Source organism: Meriones unguiculatus, chromosome 8 (genome assembly GCF_030254825.1).
Source record: "Meriones unguiculatus strain TT.TT164.6M chromosome 8, Bangor_MerUng_6.1, whole genome shotgun sequence".
In the NCBI taxonomy this organism is placed as follows: domain Eukaryota; kingdom Metazoa; phylum Chordata; class Mammalia; order Rodentia; family Muridae; genus Meriones; species Meriones unguiculatus.
In genome coordinates, this window is record NC_083356.1 from 13,105,308 (window position 1) to 13,122,089 (window position 16,782).

General features: G+C 49.5%; 1 protein-coding gene across 12 annotated transcripts in view; it reads right to left on the reverse strand.

Moving 5' to 3' along the window:
* Positions 1-177: 177 nt before the first annotated feature.
* Ppp6r2 (protein phosphatase 6 regulatory subunit 2) overlaps positions 178-16,782 on the reverse strand; it is a 69,118-nt gene continuing 52,513 nt past the window's right edge. For 10 of the 12 annotated variants that reach the window (XM_021638971.2, XM_060388839.1, XM_021638969.2 and 7 more), the window contains 14 exons: positions 13,207-13,431; positions 11,813-11,877; positions 10,115-10,230; positions 8,303-8,388; positions 7,743-7,823; positions 7,265-7,362; positions 7,004-7,061; positions 6,589-6,713; positions 6,161-6,321; positions 5,107-5,263; positions 4,926-5,014; positions 3,906-4,104; positions 1,164-1,388; positions 178-1,072 (listed from right to left, as the gene is read on the reverse strand). In XM_021638971.2, the coding sequence (XP_021494646.2) occupies positions 1,024-1,072; positions 1,164-1,388; positions 3,906-4,104; positions 4,926-5,014; positions 5,107-5,263; positions 6,161-6,321; positions 6,589-6,713; positions 7,004-7,061; positions 7,265-7,362; positions 7,743-7,823; positions 8,303-8,388; positions 10,115-10,230; positions 11,813-11,877; positions 13,207-13,431 (1,734 nt within the window). In that variant the 3' untranslated portion in view covers positions 178-1,023. The remainder of the gene's footprint in view (positions 1,073-1,163; positions 1,389-3,905; positions 4,105-4,925; positions 5,015-5,106; positions 5,264-6,160; positions 6,322-6,588; positions 6,714-7,003; positions 7,062-7,264; positions 7,363-7,742; positions 7,824-8,302; positions 8,389-10,114; positions 10,231-11,812; positions 11,878-13,206; positions 13,432-16,782) is intronic. The other 2 variants (XM_021638974.2, XM_021638973.2) reach the window with 1 other exon arrangement.

Consider the following 16,782-nt stretch of genomic DNA (forward strand, 5'->3'; position numbering starts at 1 on the left):
TGGGCCCTGGGGTTGGGTGGGGCAAGCCCGCACAGATTGTGTGTCACTGGTCTGACTGTTCAGGTAGAGCTTTCCATTGTTTCAACATGAGACCCAGCTACCGAGAATGAGCCTTGAGATAGCAAAGGTGTTCATGCAGGGTGGGGCTCGGCGCCTGCTTCGTGACCATACACACTCTTCAGTAAGAATGATACGTTTTATTGGGGGTTGGATGCCCTGTCAGAAGGTCAGAACATTTAAAAAAAAAAAAAAAAAAAAAAGACAACAGACTTTTTAGACTCTTCCTGGACAATATGGGCCCGCACTGTATCTGAGCCTCCTCATGCCCTGCTGTGTCCACTCTCACATGTCTGATGTTGGTTACTACCAGGCACCTCCAACCACCCAACCAAGTGTCCAGTCTGCCCTGCTGAGCAGAGACAACTCCATCAGGTCCAGAGGGTCTTTTGTTTTTAAGGCAGTCAAAATTTGCAGCCTGATTCAATGCCAGCTCCCAGGACCCCCTGGGCAGCTAGAACTGTTTTGACCTCATGTGGCCAAACTAGTGCCAGACCCCCATGCTTTTGTGGGGATCAGGTCTCTCCAGCTCAGGCCTTCTCATCTGCCTTGAGCCAAGGGAGACCCTGTACTGTAGCTGGGTACAAAGTGCAAAAAAACGGCTTTTCCTCCATGCGTCAAACAAGTGAAACCAGAGCCTGGAGGTCTCGCCCTCCCTGCCCATCTGATGGCACCCCAGGATCTTGTTCCCTCCCCAACTCCTGCAGGTGCAAACTGCACATCAGGCGCCTCACTGCCACACCGAGACCTGGACCCGGCAGTGACCAGGGCTGTCCTGTCTTCCAACGGGACCAAGGGCAGGCAGGCAGGAGAGACAGGAGTTGGGTCATCCAACTGGTTCCACTGCCATCTTTACCAAATGCAGCATTTATTTTAAAGTTAAATTAAAAAAATTTGCATCACCAGGTAGTTTTCTTGATTAAGGAAGCAGCCTGACCAGGGCGGGCCATAGCTGGGCGGCAGCAGTTACACAGGACCATTTAAGGCAGCTCCTTCTGGCAGGGTATCTGTCTTCCTGCGTAAATGGGGAAGGGACAGAGTTGGAAGCATGTGGGCTTCTGGGGTTCATCCAATCCCACCCTACCCTCTTTGGCCAACCTACTCACCTGTCTTTTGTCATTGTCCCCAAGGTGGCAACTATGGCTGGGGCTGCTGTGGTTACTGCCATGATTGGCCCTGGGGGGACTGCAATAGCCACTGAAGAAGAGACTACGGTGGCTGTGGGAGGGCCTGCCTTGCTTGGCGCTGTGGTGGCCACAGCGGTACTGACGGTCACTTCTGAAGATGCAGAGCAGGCAGGGGCTAACACGGTGCTGTCGTTACCCTCAGCCCTGTGTGGCAGATAGGCTTCAGTTACAGGTGCCCCAGTCTCACTGCTGCCTATTTCAGGTACCCCCAATGGCTAGCAAAGTGGCTTGATCTAGCAAAGGGCCGAAAAGTAGCACACACAGCTCCTTTCTGCTTCTGTCTTTGGTGGGTTGACTCAGGAGCTACAGACAGATGGCTCTGTAGCCCTGAGTCCCAAACAGTTTGAGACAAGCTACATGAGTAGCGTGACCTCAGACCTTCCTACAAGCAGCACTCAAATTCTGACAGTTTCGGAACTTTACCTCCTGAAGGCTCCAGTGCTGCTGCTTAAATTCATCTCCACCCTATCTATCGAAGTGTCTCTGAGAGCCAGACATGGTGGTACATGTTTTTTACTGTGTACTCAGAAGGCAGAGACAGGCAGGTCAAGGAGTTTGAGGCCAGTCTGATCTACATGGAGAGTTCCAGGCCAACCAGGGCTACGAAGTGAGACCTATCTTTTTTAAAAAAGGGAGTGGGGTGGGAAACGATTATATAAGCACTTAGGACCTTTCCCAAGGCCAGCCTCTCCCAGGTACAGTAGCAGGTAGATCCCCTGGCCTGCAGAACAAGGATACCTAGCTCTATCCCAGGGAAAGTTGTTCAGATGAGATGCAGGGAATGGAAAGGAGTTCTAAAGCTGAGTAAATCCTGCCAGTCAAGCAGCTATCTAGCAAGTTTTGAGAATAGCCTGTAGAAGGGTTTATTTGCAGAAAGATGCTGTCATTTGCCGCAGGGTTAAACTAGTTCTCTAGGAAGGATTTAGGAAAAGAGGGTGAAGATTTTACAAATCTCAGTAATCCTAAACTTTTAAAAGAGGCTGTTAGCTGGGTGTGGTGGTATACCTCTCTAATCTGACCAGTAAAGAGATGGAGGCAAGAGGGCTGTGAAATGTTGAGGCCACCCTTGGCAACAGCAAGACAGGCCTGTGTACGCAACACAAGGAGCTCTAGGCTTTCATTTTGGTTAGTTTTATCACATCTGACTCAGTGACTGTGTGAGCCCCTCTCCAGGGCTTGGGTCTACTTTTTCTGCTTTGCTGTAAATCTTTCAGAGCATACAGTGTTGGATTTAGGGGCTATGTCCTGCCTGGGTTCCTGAGCTTTGGACATAAGCAGCCAGGGGCTGTGGGCACAGAATATGAGACTGTGAGCCCAAGCTGGACACAACAGTTCTTATGAGTTGCAACCCCTTTAGGATTGCAACTCATAGCAGTAGCAAAATTGTGAGAATAATTTTACGGTTGGGGTCACCACAACGTGAAGAACTGTGTGATTAAAAGGCGGCAGCAGCAGAAAGGCTGAGAACCACTGTGTCGCGCCAGCCATGGGCCCAGCTGATTGAGCTCCCAGCTTAGCTGAAGGGGACCCTTAAGCTCCAATATCAGAGGGTCCTCCAGAAACACACAGCGGTGGCAGGGGCCCACTGTGCTTATGGAGGAGGAGAGGGCAGGGCTGGTCAGACCCAGGACCTGAATGCCTGATGGTGGACTTGTGCTAGGCAGTCCAGCGGGTGCCCACCTGTCAGGTACATCCAAAGCTTGGAAGAAGTGTAGGCAGGAATACTGGGAAACCCCACAGGTGACATTCATTCAGAGTAGATGCAAAATCTTTCCACACTTGGGGTTAAGGTGTGGTATTAGTACCTTCCCTCCTGGTAAGGCCCAGCCCTGGGACTTCCTTTACTGCACCCTGAGCTTAGGTGGAGGTCCTGGCTCAGGACCTTTGTGCAGCTGCAAGCCATTGCCAGTATCCTTTATCAACAGACAATTCCTTATACTCCTGAGCCTGAACACCTGCTCGTCAGCCCCTGAATGCCAGGAGGCTGTCAGTACCCTGGTGGATCCAGGGACTTCACTATGGGTAGTGCCCTGAGTCATAGGTAGCTCTTGGGACACCTTGGTCCTATCTTCTCATCTTAACCATCCAAATCAGAAACCACACACTATGCCACAAAACAACAGCCATGGATTAGGCTTGCTGGAGGGGCTTGCCTTTGGCGGAAGGACATGACATTCCTGTCTTCTCTAGGGAGGGCCTTCTGGCATCTCAAGGGAACTTTGGCTTGTCCACCTGTGAGTTGCTTCCACCTCCCAGCCAGGGCTCTGACTACAGACCCACTCCCCAATCCTGAGATGTGTTTTGTTCTACTGTGTGAGTATGTAGGGCACCTGACTGGAGTCCACACATACCGTACCACCAAGGGGGCAGCAGGAGGGGCTGGCCAGCCCCAGAGTCATAAGCTTGCCCTATAGAAAGTTAAGGGTTGCAGGCCTTTCCTCCACTGTCTGGGACAAGCCTAGACAACAAGGAGGCTAGCCAGTCCCAGAGCCTGAAAGCCAGGTCTTCTCTGTGACTGTCCTCTGTAGTGGAGGCTGTCCTCTCAAGATTCTGAGGAGCTCTTGGGACATCCAGGGTCTGTCTTCTACTCAGAATCACTTAAACCAGAAAACATGCACTATTGTCTAGGAAGTCCAGGCGAGCTTGCCATTCCCTTCGCACCTGCCAGCAGCAGCCTCCTCTGTCCTGGGTAGTGGGGAGGGCTTTCCACCATGACCTGTGCACACAGCTTCTACATTGCCCGCCGCTGCCTTCTCATCATCTTCGCTGTCAGATCCCCCAGAGGAGCTGCTGTCGGAGGCTACCAGTGGGGCCTTCCTGGTGACACACACGTTCCAGGCACAAGGCGAGGTAGGACCAACTGCAAAGGAAGGAACCTTGTGATATTTGTGAGGGCAGAGGAGCCAGAGAGCACAGCTATCATGGCCTCAGGGCCCTCAAATTTGCATGTGCCCATGTGAACAGTGAGAGGCAAAGACTGATGCTGGCCTCTTGAATGTTGCACGTGTGCACTGCATGTTCATAGGAACCACATGGATTGCAACATAGCCTCCATCTGGACTGGCCCCTTCTCCACAAGACAGGTAGATGTGTGTGCTCTTCTCAGAGGAAGAAGCAAGGGCTCAGAGCCACTTGAAACCTAACTCCCAGGAAAGGCATGACTGTTGCCTCTCAAGGAGGAGATGGACGCCAAGCATTTTTTTTTTTTCCCTGAGATAGAGTTTCTCTGTATAACCTTGGCTGACCTGGACTCACTTTGTAGACCAGACTGGCCTCAAACTCACAGCGATCCTCCTGCCTCTGCCTCCCCAAGTGCTGGGATTACAAGCATGCACCACTACACCTAGATGGCCAAGGACTTTTCAATCAGGTCCCGTGTTGGCTTCCCATCAGGGACTTAACCACATACTTCACAATGTGACTCATGACTCAAGGGTGCAGGTGGGTAAAGGGCACACTGGGCCATCCAGCCTGATCAGACCTGGCTCTGAGGGCAGCCTAACAGCCATGTTGCCCTGCCCTGTACTCCTAAAGCTGAAGGACCTCCATCTATATATGACACACGTATATAAGGACCCCAAACACCACACCCTTGACCACTTCCCACTTTCCCCAGGGGGTCTGGCCTTGCCTAAGGCCTGGGAGCAAGTCAAGACAGGTGCCTGAGCTGCTGCTACTCACAGGCTTTCTCTGTGCCTGGACTCTGGCCACCCACAGCAGGGCTGTGCTCCACATCCACAGGAGAGCTGCACCGGGGCCCTGACTCAGAGCTACAAAAGAAGATTAGGACAAGCTGAGCCCATGGGGAGACGTTGGTTCTGGCACCCAAAAGGCATGACTCTACTTCTGATATGTTCGTTACCAGCAGAAAGGCTGGAAGTCGGTAAATTTGGCCCAGCCTTTTTCCTCTGGAGCGGAGGGACCAGCTGCCCATACACTAGAACCCACATCCCTTGCAGCTGCTGGGGCTGCAGACGTTAGGTTCACTGGCTCATCAAAAACTGCTGTCCATGTAGTACCTGCCAGGGGAGACACAGCAGTCAAGAGTAGGCAGACCTAGTATGTGATAGACAGGGGAGAAGCAGCACTCACATGGAGATGGGTACAGGATCAACAGGACGACAAGATACTCCCAGTTAGGAAACCCTAGGGGCCCTCTCTGTTTGAAGTGTCAGAGATGGCAGGACTCCCCAGGTGGTACCTACTGGTCCTTTTCAAAGAGTAGTATGGCCTCAAACCCTGAAACACATGGGTGCAAGGGCCCAAAGGGTCCTGTAAATTACTCACTTCTGTAATAGAGCACATGTATGGGCAACAGCACTTGCGGATCCATTGCTTTATAAGGTGAGGCCCCATCTGGCCCCTAGGGAGGTTGACGGTACGAGTACACTGTCCCACCTGTCCCAACCTAGGTCATAGCAGGCACTATGCTCTCTCCTTGACCTTGGCATGGGTCGCCCCTACTGTGGGTGTTTGTGCCCTTGGCTTTGCAGCTGCTTGTCAGCCTCAGCTAAGGTGCTGGCAACTTCTAACAGAAAGCTGGCTTCTTGCCTGTGTCCTGAGTATCTCAGCATCCCAAAGCAGAAGCAATAAAAGGGGTCTCTTAAGAGGCAGAATATGGGGTAGATTATGCTCCTGAGGGGAGGCAAGCAGCAGCATACAGATTAACAGATAACAGCTGTGCAAGTGCTGATACAGGATGCAGGCACCACACAGAGGGGAGTAAGAACACCTTGCTCCTGACTCAGTGCAGAGCAGAAAACCCCACCCATGGTGGTCAGACCTCCCAGAACATTTCATGAAACGTGTGGACGGGGAAGCAGGTCATCAACAGCTGGAGACACAGTGGCTCCAAAGGGTGTCCCTAAGCCAGGTCACCACATCCTATCCCCAGAACCCATGTCTTCAGGTACTACCTGCTGAATCACTCTCTGAGCGAGGACCTTCTTTCTGTGTAGGTGAAGGGGTGGCTAATCCAGGCATATTCTTAGCTGCTGCTGAGCCAGCCTTCCTGTTCTGGCCTCCATGATCCAAGGCATTCTTTGAGTAATTTTCTGAGACATGCGGGGCTCCAAACCTGGGTAGACACAAAGGCAGCAGATCCTGGTGAGCCTTGGTTCAGTGCCCAAAGCTGGAGAACCTGTGATGGCGCAGGAATGTGGCCAGGGATGGACACAGTGTACAGAATGAGCTCTGTTTGGCTCCCAGTTTCTGTGGTCTCTGCAAGAAGGGTCACTACCTCTCTGGGTATCTGAGCACTTGAACAGTGGCTGGCTATCCAGTGCTTCATCTCATGCCTGCTCCCCATTGATGGAGGCTTTGAAGGAATGGGTGAACCCCACACCTGGCTCTGGCCATCACCCGGGCAGTGCATCGAGTCTCCTCATCCTCCCAGATGTCCTCCTCTTCATCATCATCGAAGGGCTGGATTCGATCACTACAACAGGCTTCAAACAGAGCTGCACTGGGCTGCAAGACAGGATAAGGAGCTGGTTTCTACATGCTAGTCCCAAATAACTCCCAAAGGGGCTAGCTCACAGAACAAGACTGACAGTATGGGAGGAGGTACAGAGGGAAGCTCTGCTCCCAACTCCCATGGAAGGGTGACTCCCAGTCCTGACACAAATACACTGGCCAGGAGCCCATGGTCCCATCCACCTGTGACAAGGACTGAGTTGTGGGCACAGCCTGAACTATCTGAGCAAGTGGAATAAAATGATGCTATGCCCTGTAGCCCTGCAGTAGCCCCCATCACTCACACTGTCCTCATCCGCTTCAATGTTGAAGTTGATCTCTGCAATCCGGTCAAATGGGGCACTGCAAGAACAAAGTCCCTCAGTTTCTCCTCTGGTCCAGTGGGCCTGGTTGCCTTCAGACAGTAGGTTAAGTATTTGCTATCTCCTCAGGGTCAGTGGACCTCATTCCAGGCAAGATCACTTGGAGCTGCCTCTATGGTGCTATTGCTTAGGGAAGAGGAATCGCTAGCCTAGAGCCCAAGCCTTCATGATGGCTGCACTCACTTGATGTTGTCATCCTGGTCTGCAAATTCCTCATCATTGAAGCCAAACTGATCCACAAAGTTGGCTGTCATCTGCTGGATCTGGTACTCAGAGAAGGCCTGGGAGGAGAGAGTGCTGTTATGGAACAAGCTGTAGCCATGGAAGCTGCTCCTTGGAACCCAGAGCTCCAGTGTTCAGGAGCCTCTGGTGAAGCAGGCAGTGAATTTTCCCGGAGGCTGAAAATTCAGCCTCAACAGTGGCTGAGCAGTTGTGTACAGAACAGCACCTCCTTCCTCACTTTCAAGCTCAGCGTCCCCAGGAGTCTCACCACGGTGATGTGACTTTGGAGGTAACCCCCCAGACCTCCCTCTCCCCCAGATGTGCTTGAGGCTGAGTTACTTTTCTCTTTTGCTAGGCAATGTCAGGGAAACTAAGCACTACCAAGGACACAGGCTCCGGAAGGGCCTGGCAGGGTGCAGAGTGCCGGCCATGCCCTCACCTGCTGAAGGGACAGCTCGTTAGGGAAAGTACCCTCAATGTCCTCGTCCTCACTTGAGGAGTGAAGGTGGTGAGTGCTCACCTAAAACACAGGCCAGATGGGGTGGGCATGTGAGCTAGCCAGACCCCACCCAGTCCAGTCCAGCCAGAGCCCCAGGCCCCACCCAGCCCAGCCTCAGTCTCCCCCAGTACCCTCCCACACCACCAATCCCCCTGGCACTTGTGGGCCTGAGCAGCTTACTGCAAGGAGATGCCAAAGAAATCCCAGCCTCCCTGGTTCAGGTAATGCCCTGGGACCCAAGCATAGAGTCCTTCACAAATAATCCATAGCTATGGAGGGAGGAGATAAAAAGATAACACCAGCTTTGCAAAGAGATCCTCAGGGAGCCAGCTCTGCTGTGACACAGCAGTGGTATGGTATAGACTGCAGGCCAGAGGCTGCACTAAGTGCTAAGTGCCCAGGTACAGCTCTGCCCTTGTGCTCTCCTCCTCCACCTATACTGCAGCGTGAAGCATATGGGACTGTCAGTGGTCACCATGGAATAGCCCCAGCCTCCTCACCAGGTCCACAGTGTTCCTCCGGTTGGTCTCCATCAGCGTCTCTTCCACAAAGCTCTCCCAGCGCCCACGACAATCTGCAGGGAGCCCTGCAAAGTAAGTGCTACCTTGTAAGTCCTTGGGATCTGTGCAGACAGGGTAGGGTACTCAGGAGCCTAGCAGGCAAATGGTGGTCCAGAGAGGGACAAGCTATACTCTATGATCAGCACACTGAAGGCAAACAGCGGCTGCTGATGGGAACTAAGGCCATACAGGAAAGGGGAGGGGCCTGGGGCTATAGCAACCCTGGGCAGGGCAATGCTCACCATCTTGTTCTACAGAGACCTCAGGGGGCATGAGAGTTCCATTGTTTTATTTCTGTGGGGTTTTTGTTGTTGTTGTTCCTGTTTTTGAGACATGGTTTCACGGTGTAACTCTGGCTGTTCTGGAACTCAATATGCAGACCAGGCTGGCCTTAAACTTACAGAGATGTACCTATCTCTGCCTCCCAAGTACTGGGATTAAAAGCATATGCCATCAGGCCTGGTGGAAGAAGAGTTCTGGATCTATCTGCAGGTATGTGTGTCTACCCTAAGGATCTGAGGAAGCAGCCACCTTCCTAGTACACTCCTTAGAGGCCTGAGTATGGCAAACGATAGCCTGCACCAATCTGTAAACAAGAACTTTCTGCTCAGCCTTCACCTCCCTAAACTGCCCTATGCTGGGCTCCAAGCCCATTTGTTTTTCTCTTCTAATTACGAGGGAGCCACCAGTATCTTGCTCACTGTTCTGCCCTGTGACCTACTCACTATGCGGGCTGATGGCCCAGCAAGTTCACCTTCACCACAGACTACTGAAGTAGGAAGGTGGACAGGCAGGTGGCCTGAGGTACCACAGAGAAAGAAATTACTCTGGCCTGGATTGTGGGAAGGCTACCTGGACCGTCTTTACCCCGTGCTTGTGGGAAAGTCTTGCACAAGGGACCTCGGGGCCAAACAAGAAGCTTGTGCTTCCCTAGCCCCAAATGCTGCACACAGGACCCTGAGTCATCGCTAGTGCAGTGAAACTATCTTTTCACCTATCTTTTCACCCACCATCCAGCTCAGGGTACTGAGTAAGAAGTGTCTCAAGTTTATACACAAACTAGTTCTCAGGTATCTCTGAGACTACCTGTCTGTCAGTTCTGACCAGGCTGCAAAGTATCTGCTATACCCTATTCAGGCTTGTTGGCAGTCTCTTCTCTTGTCTAGCACTCTTACTCATGCACTTAGGTCACATGGCAGTGTATTTGGCATGAGAATGTGGCCACTGAGCAGTTCTGTGCTCAGAACACGAAAGGGTCAGAAAGAAGTGCCCTTCTTGAGAGCTGTGCACAAGGGGGCACAGAGCAGTGGCACCATGGCTAAGGGCAGGGGCTCTGCTGTTCTGCTTGAGACCCAGAAGGTACTGCCCATCCTGCAGAATTCAGGGTATCAGAGGACAGGGTATCACCTTCATTGATGGCCTCCTGATATGAAAACTAGGAAGGCCTTCCAAACTGCCTGAGTTAAAAACAAGGCAGGAAGGTGAACTAGGACCTCTAGTACAGGTACAGCTCTGGGAAGCCCGTGAGCATAAAGAGAGCCTGGTGCCTGCTGTTGGCTTCTAAGCCTACCATGGGAGCCATGATTGTCCTTGCCAGGCCAGTCTCCTATACTCTACAGATGTCTGCTCTATGAAGAGGATACCCTGCATACCCTGAGATGATGACCAAGAAGGCTGCATTGCTTGTCCCCTATCAGTGTAGTTGTCACCCCTAAGGACAGAGGGCAGAGAAGAGGAAGGCAGCGGTCTCACCTCGGATGACCTCACTGATGTGGGTCTGCACCGGGCCCTGCTCCAGGTTCTGCACGACTGCATTGGCAATCCGCGTGAGGTGGCCCATGTTCCCACGTCTCATACCACCTGCCGCCCTGGAAGTGAGATGAACTATCAGGGTGGCAGTCCAGTCATGCCCAACTTCTTACTGGGAGGCCCAAGTGACAGACTTTCTGAAGCTCATCTCCACTGTCACCTACCTATAGCCTACGCCTTTGTCTACTTTGTATTTGTCACTCCAGGGTAACTTCCAGGGAAGCAACCTCACCAGTCAGCGCCTAACCGACAGCCTTGCCTCTAGGATAGGATGATTAACGAGGATCTGGTATGCATTCAGTTCAGCCGACCTACCCCCATCAGGCCAAGAAACACTGATGAGACTGCTTACTTATGGACATGAAGACGGAGGCAGGAAGCTGGCAGTGCTGGCTCAAGCTCCACCAGAGGAAGTAGTGAAAGAGGAGCTGTGTCAGGACTGACGGCAGCAAAGCCTGTGCTAGGTACCCTGCTACTGGGATACTGCCCACTGTTGGAGCTGGGTAGGGCCTCCACACCAAGTGATTTGGTCTAGCCTCTTCCTGTGCACCTCACCGGTCTTGGGTGATAGTTTCACAACTGTACTCACACAGCCCTAGGCTCCCATGACCCTGCTCAACACTGCCAAGAGCCCACCTATTCTCAGCAGGCCAGTGAATGAATGAAGGTGGCCACCAACCCCTGAAAAACACAGAGCAGAGGGAAGGCTCAGACAGAAGCTGCAGAAAAGCTAAAATGCACCCATGTGCACAAGTGCCAACAAAGGTGCTCTGAGTTTGATAAGATCAAGAATGGTTACAGCTGGGGCTGGAGAAAGGGCTTATCAGCTAAGAGCACTAGGTACTCTACCAGAGAACCTAGGTTTTCTCCTAGCACCCACGTAGCAGCTTACAACCATCAGTAACTCCAGTTCCAGGGCATGCAGTGCCGTCATCTGGCCTGTGAGGGTACCAGGCATACATCCATAGCACACAAACATAAAAGAGGTAAAACACTCACGCATAAAATAATAATTTTAAAATTAAAAAAAAATGGTTGCAGCTAGCATCTGGGATGCCTAGGTGGTAGTATTACAAGTTCAGGCCAGCCTGGGCTATATTGCAAGACCTGCTTCAAACAACCAAAACATTAGCTGGTTGTGGTAGCACAGGATTTCATCCCAGCATTTGGGAGGCAATAGTAGGTGGATCTCTGAGTTTCAGGTTACTTTGGTTATATGGTAAATTTTAGGATAGCCAGGGCTACATGAGACCCTGTGACCAAAACAACAACAACAACAAAAAAAAAACCCAAAAAAACAAAAACAAAATCAAACAAACAAACAAACAAACAAACAAAAAACCTCAAGTACACAAGTCCAAGCAAGTTAGGTTGGGAGGTTGGGAAGGGGTCACTTACCTACCACTGTACGGCCCAGCCATCCATCAGTCAACATGCCACTTCTTTCCATCCCTCCCTGCATCCTCCTTCCTCAGCAGCCCTTATTGCTGTTTACCCAGTAGCAAGATCCCCTCAGGCACATATCTACAGTTATACACTGCTGACGCCTGACATAGAGCTTGGAGTCTTGCAGTGCCAACATCCTGGTAGGATGCATCTCTGCATCCCTAACTGGCCAGGAGGGTTCCTCAGAGTCCTTACTGTGTGTGGTCGTTGGCTTCCCAGGCTTCCAGGATCCTCTGTACCAGGCAGCACTTCTGGAACAGCTGTGAGAGCAGAGTGGCAAGCAGTGTGAGTGGGAGCCCAGGGTTCACACTGCCTCCTAGGTGCTGCAGGTAGTGAGCTGGCAAATCAGCACTGAAGACCCTGTGGCCATGACATCACTGATGCTCAAGGGCTCCAAGTCTCATGCTATTGAATGCCCTGAGAATGAAGACCAGTAAGTACAGTAAAGGACACTCTATGCAACTCCAACATGCTAGAATGTCTTCTGCCTCCCCTCCTGTGGGCCTCCAGCTATACATCTGGCCACTCTACCCAGCTGTCAGCATTTTTCCCCCCATACAAAGGCTATTTTTTTATGCCTTGGATGTTTGTTACAGACCCCAAATTACAACTCCACTGTCACTATCCAGGGTCCCTGTTGGTCCATATGGCCCATGAATAGAACTCCCTGTCTCCATACAGCTCTTGCCACTGTAATTGCCTGTCTCGTGGCTGTTTATTCATTGGGTCATAAACTATGGGCCAGACTGAATGCATCATATCCAGTGTTAGCTCCTTCTAGGTTTGCACAGTTTCTCAGGGTACCTCCCCAAGCAAGCAGCTGTGAGATCTTCTAAACCCAATCAAGCACTGCTGCCTATGAGGTCTCTGAACAGAAACACAGGAATCCTTTCCCAAACCTCTGCCCTCTTGTCAGCAGAATGTTGACATTCTGTATGATATAGAGTGTTCTTTACCACTTTAGAACCGGGCAGCAGTCACAGTGGGTCTCAGCCCAGATACAGCTTATGATCCCAAGCTCTTTTCTCCCTTTCTTCCCTGGCAAACATTCATTAGGGCTGCTCTCTACCAGGGACGGTGTTCAATGCTGATGTCAAAAAGAGACTGAGTTGTAGACTCTAACCCTCAGGTGACTGCCCCAGGGGAAGGAGTAGGGTAACAACTGTGTGGTCATCCTCTGGTGACTAAGAGAAGTCATGGAGAAAGCTGGTGCAGCTGGCTCCCAGGAGGCCCAAAGTTCCAGAAAGCTTTCTCATGAGAATTTAACTCTTGTGTTCTCTTTTGTGTTTAGCTATAAAGGCGACTGAGCAAAGCGGGGGCTGCAGTGAGCACAGCCATGCAGGTGTGTGTACGTGTGAGTGAATGTCCAGGCGTCTGTCTGCCTAGAGCTATAACCCACAACCACAAGGCCATCTTTGCAAATGCTGCTCTTCCTTTTCCGTCACCAACTGAACGTTTCTTTACAATTTTGTGTTCTCTTGGGTCAAAGACAGCTGCGCCTCTGACCCATGTGAGGGTTAGGAGAAAACACAGCAGGGCCTGGGAAGTGCTGGCTGCAGGTGGCACAACTCCATGGGGCCTGGACTTACATGGGTCACCATCATGTTCTCAGGAAGGCTGGATGAAGGATGGCTGGATGGAGGGGTCTCCAGCTTCTCATTCCCATCTCCACTCCCCCGCAGAGGCTCCGCCTTGCCATCCGATCCACTGGCTTCTGCCTGCTCCTCCCGAGCAGCGTGGGAAAGAATAGCGGCTATGCATAGTTCCACTTGGAAGTGCAAAAAGTTATTCCAGGTGTACTTAAAAAACAAGTCCTGAGTAAAGAGAGGACAGAAGGCAGTCTTTAGGTGGGTCTGCTCCAAATGGCTGAACTCCAGAAGTGAAGAGGAATCACTCTCAAAACTTCATCTGCTACTTTCACAAGACTGCAGCTGCTGGTGGGTAGGGTGCTTCCCTTACTTGACAGTCTGTGAGGACCTACCCTGCACTTTGCCCTCTTGTTTGCTACTTTGTGCACATCTCACTGACCTCAGCTTCATCCAAGTAACTGTCTGTATTTTCCTACCTTTTTTGGGGGGTGTGGGGTCTTGTTTTTTGAGGCAGGGTTCTATGTAGCCCTGGCTGTCCTGCAACTCACTCTGTAGACTAGGTTGGTTGTCTCATAGAGAACTATCTGCCTCTGCCTCCAGGGTGCTGGGATTAAAGGTGTATACCACCATGGCCCAGCTTACACTTTATATATTTTACTACACAGTATTTAAAAAATATATATTATTCAACTTTTTCCTTCACTATTTTGTCTCTAGCCAGTTAGTAACCAGAGTATGCTAAATGTGGGGCTCCACTCAGGATGAGTAACACACACCTCCTCCACATGAACATAAGACTGTGGAATGCCAGGCATCCCTGAAAGAGCAGAGCTGCAGCTTCCCTGGCGAAGCTTAAACAAGGAGCAGTCTCAGGCCTCCTCTGGAATACAGAGGATTAAAGATATCCTGTCACCCACAGAGCCTTTTTCAGACAGGGCAGGAGAGGAGGAAAGGCACTCTGAGTCCTCGACTACTGCCATGTCAGACAGACCAGGATTACAGCAGCCCACAGTACCAGACCCAGCTACACTCAAACAGGTATGTCCTAGGTAGAGAGGTGGGGTGTGTAAGTCTGGGCCCCTCCTTTATACCAAAGATTACATCAAGCAGGGAAGTCATCTCCTTGACATACTTCTCCAAAAGAAACACAATCTGTTTTTGACTGTACAGTACACACCTTTAATGCTAGCACTTGGGAGACAGAGGCAGGCATGTCTCTGTGAGTTTGTGGCCATCTACATAGTAAGACCCCTTCTCAAAGACAAAAACAAAACTTCTTCTAAAGACTTCACAACTTAAACTATTAGAGGTATGAAATGATTCACAGTTTACTAATATTGTAGGATGCAAAGTCAACATACATACACAATATACAAATTTAATTTCTACACAGCAGCAATAAATTCAAAAAAGAAACCAATATTATACTGTAATACATGATAACATTCAAAATAATAAAATTATTGAGAATAAACTAAGGAGGCAAAATGCCAGTGCACTCAAACTATAAAACATGCTGAAAGAACTCAAAGACTATATATCTATATCCATATATATATATATATATATATATATATATATATATGGATGTAATCTTATATTCCTAGTGATATATATATCACTAGGAATTGAAACAGGGCTTTGTTATTTTCTTTTTTATTGTTGTTTCATTTTATTTTACTTAAATTTTTTTTTTCATATAAGAGTTTTGTTTACACATATATCCTTGGAAGCCAGAAGAGGGCATCAGTTTTCCTGGGCCTGGAGTTATAGATGGTTGTGAGCCACCATATGGGTGCTGATAATTGAATTTGGGTCCCCTGGAAGAACAGCCAGTGCTCTAAACCATTAAGCCATCTCTCTAGTGTGAACAGGGCTTTCTACATAGCTCTATATAGCTTTCTATATAGCTCTTCCAAAAAAGATTCCCAAAGAAGATCTATTTAAACAAATGGAAAAACCACTTGTATTCTCTTAATTGATGTTATATTACATGATAAAGAAATAAAGGAAAGAAAGCACAAATATCTATACAACTACATTCTTAACAAAATATGACAGAAACACTCATGTCAATTATAATATGTGTAACTGGTCAAGTGGTCTTAGCTGGTATTTAGAACTACCTTCCTCTATTACCATTCTGTATTTCCTTCACCCTTGGCAAGCACCTCAGCAGGACTTAGCTCTTTTCCATACCCTCATTCCTGAAGGATCTGTACCCTTTCTCATACCTCCTGTATTAGGCTTTTGTAGTTTCCCATTGACTTTAATCACAGGACATGATAGCACCAAGAGACACCCTAAAGGATCTGCTGTACTCCAGACATAATTTTTCTTACCTCTATTGTACAAAAGCAATCCAACTTCCCCATAATAATCTGGATCAATCACCCCTCCTAATACTGTTACCTCCTTTCTTAGCTTGTTAGCTTATGGACATCAGAAACTTGAAGTGGTGGGGGGTTGGGGGAGCAGGGAGCCTGAGCTTCTAGTTCAATGGAACATTTGTTGTGGCTCTTAGCAAAAGCACTCCCTACTCTGAAACCAAAATTTCTAGCCAAAAGAACGTAAGGTCACAGAAACAGGAAGCAAAAAAATTTACCAGTGGGGGTGATAGTGAATGGAATTATTCCTTTTTCCACATTTGATTCCTTGACCCATGGATCTTGGCTATTGGAGAAACCATACCATATATTGGATACTGATTCTAACCATATTCTGGAGAACCCTGCTCCAACCTTCCAGGCTGCTGCCACCAACCGGCTTTAACTGTGTCTTCAACGTCCTTTCTGTCTTTTTGTTGGGTCAGCTGCTTCAGGGTAGCAGGGAACATGGTAGACTACTATCAATAGGCCACTGGGACTATTTCCTACTGGTTTAGACAAGAGCAACAAGGATGACTACTACAGAAGACAAGGACCTTCTCTCTCAGGACCCATTTGCTTATTTTTGAGACAGGGTCTCACTATGTAGCTCTGGCTGTCCTGGAATTCACTATATAAACCAGGCTGGCCTCGAATTCACAGAGATCTGCCTCTCAGGATATATTGACAACAAGATAACAAGACTAGACACCTGTCCTCTGCCATCAGGAAGTTCCTCTTATGGTAGGCTACTGTGAGCCTAAGACTGAGGCACATCCCTGTGTGGCTCAGTGTGCTCTGTCTACCCATGATCAAGTCCTCAGTATCAGCACCTCTCCTTGGTATGTCTTTTTGTCCAGATGTTGAAGTGCCTGCCCTATGTCATCTCCTTGACATACTTCTCCAAAAGAAACACAATCTGTTTTTGACTGTACAGAACACACCTTTAGTGCTAGCACTTGGGAGACAGAAGCAGGCATGTCTCTGTGAGTTTGAGGCCATCTACATAATAAGACCCCTTCTCAAAGACAAAGACAAAATTTCTGAAGACTTCACAACTTAAACTATTAGAGGTATGAAATGATTCACAATTTACTACTATTGTAGGATGCAAAGTCAACATACATACACAATATACAAATTGTGTATGTATCTAACGAACTCTATCCAGTGCTCCTGACCCATCTCCATGTTCAACTACAGACAGGCA